Genomic DNA, 5,855 nt, shown 5'->3' with positions numbered 1-5,855 from the left:
GAGAACTTTAAGATGTGCAACATTGTAAATCAATGAGAGTAACTACTAGAACTTTTAGCTGGAAGAGCTCTCTCCCTCTACCCAAAGTGACTTCTTTGGCAGCACGTCTTCTTGTTTCTACACCCTTGGGCTTTTCTGCCAAGGCCTACTGCATTAGGACCCCAGCAGAGGTCTTAACAACAGAAGTTCCTACAGCAGAACATTTTAACAGGGCTCTGACACTACTTCCACCAGATGGACAAGGGTGGAATGATCACCTACCGAGGCACACAATGCCGTCACCTGTATAGCCCGCTTTGCACACACACACCCGGCTTCCTGGGGTGGTTCTTTTACAGTCGGCCTTGGCAGAGCATCCTCCGTTGCTGACCTCACAAGCATTGATGGCTGCAGAAGAGGAGACAGACAGGAGGAGTCAGGTGTTTTTGTTTTTTTTTTTTTAAACCTGTGTCATTGATAAAAGGAAGCCATGGAACAACTCCAGAAGGCATTGGACCAATGTGGTTGATTACTCAGCGAGAGTGTGCTGTCTAGTTTTATGTCAAGTTGACATAAGCTATGCTCATCAGAGAGGAGGGAACGTTGATCGAGAAAAGGTCTCTGTAAGATCGGGCTGTAGGCAAGCCTGTAGAGCATTTCCTTAATTAGTGATTGATGGGGAGGGCCCAGCCTACTGTGGGTGGAGCCACCCTGGGCCTGGGTGCTGGGTTCTATAAGAAAACAGGCTGAACAAGCCATGGGGAGCAAGTCAGTAAGCAGCACCCCTCCATGATGTCTGCATCAGCTCCTCCTCCAGGTTCCTGCCTTGTTTGAGTTCCTGTCCTGACTCTTTTCAATGATGAACAGTGGTCTGGAAGCAGAAGTTAAACAAACCCTTTCCTCTCCAAGTTGCTTTGGTCATGGTGTTTTGCCACATCAGCAGTAACCCCAGTGCTATGTATGTGTTCTGTACCCTAGGAACAACAACTCACATCTCTCAGCAAGTGCTACATACGCATTCTGTACCCTAGGAACAGCAGCTCCCATCTCTCAGCACTTTACAGGCACGATCTGGATCATATACGACTACCCAGTGAAACGACTCTCAAGCAGATGGCGAAAGGCACAGCCAAGCAACACCCCAAAGTAACACAGATTGTTAGCATTGCGGTTCAAACTCAGAGGTCTAATGATGCGGCAACAAACTGACCCCTGATCCCTGCCCTACTCTGCCACTGTCCTCAGAGAGGCCATTTCATCCTTTATAGCACTCTAAAGGGAAGATGGTTTGATGCTTACTTTACAAATGAGCAGAGGGGCTCAGGGTAGCTAAACACCCATGCAAAGTTACAAGTCTGGCAGGAGGAAGAACCAGGATTTAAACCCTTTACTGACCCACTCCCGAGCCCTGATGGCTCACACACCCTCAATCAATCAAATCCATAACTTTCAAAGCCAGGAGCTGACTCCAGTTGCTCTCGAGGTTGCGCACGACTGCTCAGATGCAGTGTAGTTGCATGTGAAAAATACATGCAATTGCCCGCCCATCCCAAACCAACATGCCCCAGCCTTGCAGAGCTGGGCACTGTCAGTTGCTTAGACACATGTGAGTCACCACCAGTGGCTGGCACCGGCTCCTGAGGCCCAGTTGGGTCTCTCAGCCCACACAGACTCTCGGCAGATCCCGCTCCACCTGCCTGTGCAGACTGTTCCATTCCCTTGGAATCCTGCCGCGCATTTGCACAAGGCTTGGCCGTCTGGATCGAGAAGACAGCTGCAGTGGAAAGGGCAAATGACGTTTTCAGAGAAACACCACGTCCCTCATATGGCTTATAATCCCCCTTCAGCCCAGCATCCAGGCTACCAACTCTATGAAGCAATCAGAGGCTCTGCCAAAGGCCTGAGGGGACAATTGGTTCCTGGCATGATTCCCACCACAGCCACTCAAGACAAACCACACGCTGTGCCTACGACGCATGGTCACTTGTCTTCAAGCACTACCCATGTGACTGGTTGAGCTTTGGGCTTCATGTTGTCTACAGGTAACACAACAGCCCCTGAAAGGCAGTGCGATCATTAGAGCCATTTGTGAGGGAAGGCACTGAGGCAGGGAGGAAGTAAAGGGTTGGCTCCAGGTCATGTGACGAGTGGCGGTGATGAGGATGACTGTGGGTTCCGGTCTAACCCCAGCTACTAGGCTTATGTGCCCATGGGAAGCGGCATTAGGCCATGGACTGGGACAATGTTTACTGCAAGTGATGCCCTCTCTTGTTTGAAAGAGCCCTTGTGGCGTGGGCTGCTGACAACTGGCATTCTTGTCAGTGTGCTAGGTAAGTCAGTGGCTGCTCATGGAACATGCTGGATCTGGCCAACTCATGGTGGTTTCTTCGGAGACATTCAGTTTCTTCCTTAGATGGATCCTACATTCTGTTCAAGGGTTTTGGGGAAACACTTCCCCCAGGGTAGGGCCTGAGGTGAGAACTACTGAGTTTGCATTGTCCCTAGAGGTCAGAGGACACCTACTTGGCACTGGTGTGGCAGGTCCCATTGCAGTTGTCTTTTGTGATCTCTGAAAAAGAAGACCAATTGTTTGTGAATTCTTGCTTTAGTCCATAGTAGTAGAAAAGACCGAGTTCTTTGAACTGACTTTTAACTATGTAAATCCTTGCCACTGTGTAAACACTTTTCATGTTGGCTCCAGGGAGCCCAGAGACAAACCTGAAGGTCATTTACACTATGATGGGGTGTCTCTCAGATGGATGCTAATTCTGGCCAGGGTAGGCACTACTACTTGCTAACCAGGTAGATGCCGGCTGGTGCCTGGCCTTTGAATGCTCCTGGTATGGACTCTGAATCTTGTTCTGTAGGTGATGAAAAGCCAAAGCAAGTTATCAAGAAGTCCTGGGGGTGTAGTGGGCTGAGAAATGTTACCTGTTTTATGTATGTTCTGGAAAGTTCTTTCTTGCAGTTATGTGGAGGATAGAAAGGAGAGGGATGGGACCTAGGATGGAAGGCAGAGAGCTGGATCACAAGGCTTCTGGGGATGGGGGCAGGTGAAAGAGAGATTCCAGAGATGTGGATAGTAGAATATTCAGAGATGATGTTAGTGCAGGGCGGACATGAAAGAGAAAGGGTGGCTCCTAGGCTGAGTGGTCTAGCTGTCCTCTTCCCTAATTGACCTCCGTCCATGCTGCTGCCTGAGTCATGGTCTGGGCACCATCCTCAGATCCTGCATCCACCAGTCTCTGCTCCATTTGACCCCCAGGGCACCATCCTGAGCATCCAACATCCACCAGTCTCTGCTCCATTTGACCCCCAGGGCACCATCCTCATCATCCTGCATCCACCAGTCTCTGCTCCATTGACCCCCAGAGCACCATCCTCAGATCCTGCATCCACCAGTCTCTGCTCCATTGACCCCCAGAGCACCATCCTCAGATCCTGCATCCACCAGTCTCTGCTCCATTGACCCCCCAGGGCACCATCCTCATCATCCTGCATCCACCAGTCTCTGCTTCATTTGACCCCCAGGGCACCATCCTGAGCATCCTCCATCCACCAGTCTCTGCTCCATTTGACCCCCAGGGCACCATCCTCAGCATCCTGCATCCACCAGTCTCTGCTCCATTTGACCCCTAGGGGCACCATCCTCAGCATCCTGCATCCACCAGTCTCTGCTCCATTTGACCCCCAGGGCACCATCCTCAGCATCCTGCTTCATTTGACCCCCAGGGGCACTGTCCCCATCAAAGCCCTTCTGCTGCCTTATTTAAGAATTACACCATTACAGGGATTGTCTCCTGGAAAGTTGCCGTAGTTTCTAGGCTCTTCCCTGTCCTTTTAAATGAGCTTGGTTTTCCATGCACTGCGCTCTGATAAGCTTAAAGAGAGGGGAAATCATTGCATTTATTCTAGTAATTTTCTTGGGATGTCTTTCTGCTTATGTGGTCCCACCCCCCCATGTGCCCTCTTCCAGACTGTATCCTGATTCTGCACCCCAACATCTGATGCCTGCTCTGGGATGTCCCCCTCGCCTGCAATCCTTCAGATTCCCCACTGTGGTGTTTTTATAGCTCTGCCTTCTCCTGGAGCTTTCCAATGACAATCCCTCGGACAAGCCTCGTCACTGGAGCCCTGGCCGGGCTGGTGGGCACTTGTGACTTTCTTTCTAGTTCCTATCTCAGAAGGGACAACAAGGCCTCTGATGCTGGCTTCTGGGGTCATTTTCTTTAATCTGCTGCCTGGTTGATTTAAATACAAGTAAGATATCACTGCAGCCATGTTTAAAACTCTTCAGTGGTTACTGAACAGCTTGAGTTGGGAAGCCAATGTATCTAACTTTTACTGAGCTGGCTCTTGCCTTCCCCATTCATTCTTCTCATTCAGTCTGCCTCTTTGCCTCTGTTCTCACGTCCTGCAATCTTTTGGATCTCTAAACATTATCAGATCTCTTGTCTCTTTGAGGCCATTCCTTGCCCCTCATCACTGTCCCCCGGAGTACAATGAAAACCTCACTGCAATGGGAGACTGGAGCCGATGTGTTCTCCATCAGACCCTAAAGCTGGGAGAGTGATACGTTGCTACTGGACCATTTGGCAATCAGCAGCTAAACCCTCCCTGAGAACACCAGCTCCTGTCAGACAGCCACCTCAGAGCTGATCGCATGAATTAACAAGGCAAATGTGGGCGGAGGCATATAAAAGATGCTCCTTGTAACACTGTTTATGAGCAGGAGATTAGTTTTAGAAAGTGCAATTAGGGAGGGGATGCAACTCAGGGCCAATCGGCTGGCCTGTCTGTCATGGGGGAGGTCTTGTCTGCACTGTGGCAAACAAGCACACAAAGATTGGGTTTCTAGTAGCAGTATTATTGGCGCTGATCCCCGTGCATCCACACAGAGGAAAATGCCCGTTGTGCTTGTGGAGTTGAGAAAGGAGGTTATAAAATATGTAGTCTGGTCCTGCACACTTATGGCTCTGCACTAAGTCACACAGAGTATCACTAATAGGGGGTTCCAGCATTGGGCATCAGGACCTCAGTTTCTTTTCTGTGCTTTTCCTTATTTCACAAACGGTGCTGTTTCTACTTTAGCAAGGAATACAGGTTTCTTCTGAGAGGCAGGCAGAGGACACACTCTTACCCATGTCGCAGCGTACGCCTCGCCAGCCGACATCACAGTCGCAGGAGCCGTCTCCTGAGGGTCCTTGGTTACACCGCCCGTGGACACAAGAGCACGCTAAGTAGAAAACATGACCATACTCACGGTCAACATTTCCTTTCCCGTTTACGGGGCGTACTTCTCTGTACCCAGTAAGCCAGTTTAAAAATACTATTTAAAAAAGAGAGTGGACAGTGCTACTTCTAAAAGCCATGGGTGTTAGACAAAAACTCCAGTGCCAGGCGTGGGGTACTTCCTTGTGAGCTGTTGGTCACGGAGGCCCCAAAGGTTCCCCAAACTCTGTAGGTTTTTGTCACTCCAGGCAAGATGTGACCACTAGTGCAATAATGTCCACTGTTAAAGGAGAAACCAGCACATTTCTTACTGGATCTTAGGCCTGTTCCACAAGAGAAGCTCAGACATGGTATTGCAAACCTGGTCAAACTTGGGAGCTGGGAAGACAATGGGTCTTGAGGGGGACTTATTATGTTGTTTCGCTGAATGGACATAGCATCAAAGCACCCACTAAACATTTACATGCATGCTCGCGAATTAGTGCTTCTCTAGGTCCTGATCAGAAAGGCATTTATTTATTTACAGTGGGAAGTAGTTAACTGGTTAATGTAGAGGCTCATGATTGGTTAATGTGCTGAGAACAGGTGACTGTTGAGTGCTCAGCCCTGATCAGCACATTTATATCACACCTGCGGTGGTTTGA

The 5,855-nt window shown here is 49.6% G+C and overlaps 1 protein-coding gene across 1 annotated transcript in view; it reads right to left on the bottom strand.

The window, feature by feature from the left end:
• The window catches only part of Stab2 (stabilin 2), a 135,569-nt gene that overhangs the window by 42,554 nt on the left and 87,160 nt on the right, over window positions 1-5,855 (bottom strand). Inside the window, exons 39-42 of the mRNA XM_026784626.1 lie at window positions 5,120-5,215; window positions 2,503-2,548; window positions 1,677-1,753; window positions 262-387 (exon numbers count right to left, since the gene is read on the bottom strand). Coding sequence (XP_026640427.1) covers window positions 262-387; window positions 1,677-1,753; window positions 2,503-2,548; window positions 5,120-5,215 — 345 coding nt within the window. The remainder of the gene's footprint in view (window positions 1-261; window positions 388-1,676; window positions 1,754-2,502; window positions 2,549-5,119; window positions 5,216-5,855) is intronic.

This window comes from Microtus ochrogaster, chromosome 24 (genome assembly GCF_000317375.1).
Source record: "Microtus ochrogaster isolate Prairie Vole_2 chromosome 24, MicOch1.0, whole genome shotgun sequence".
Taxonomy (NCBI): domain Eukaryota; kingdom Metazoa; phylum Chordata; class Mammalia; order Rodentia; family Cricetidae; genus Microtus; species Microtus ochrogaster.
This window is presented reverse-complemented; position numbering and strand designations above follow the sequence as displayed.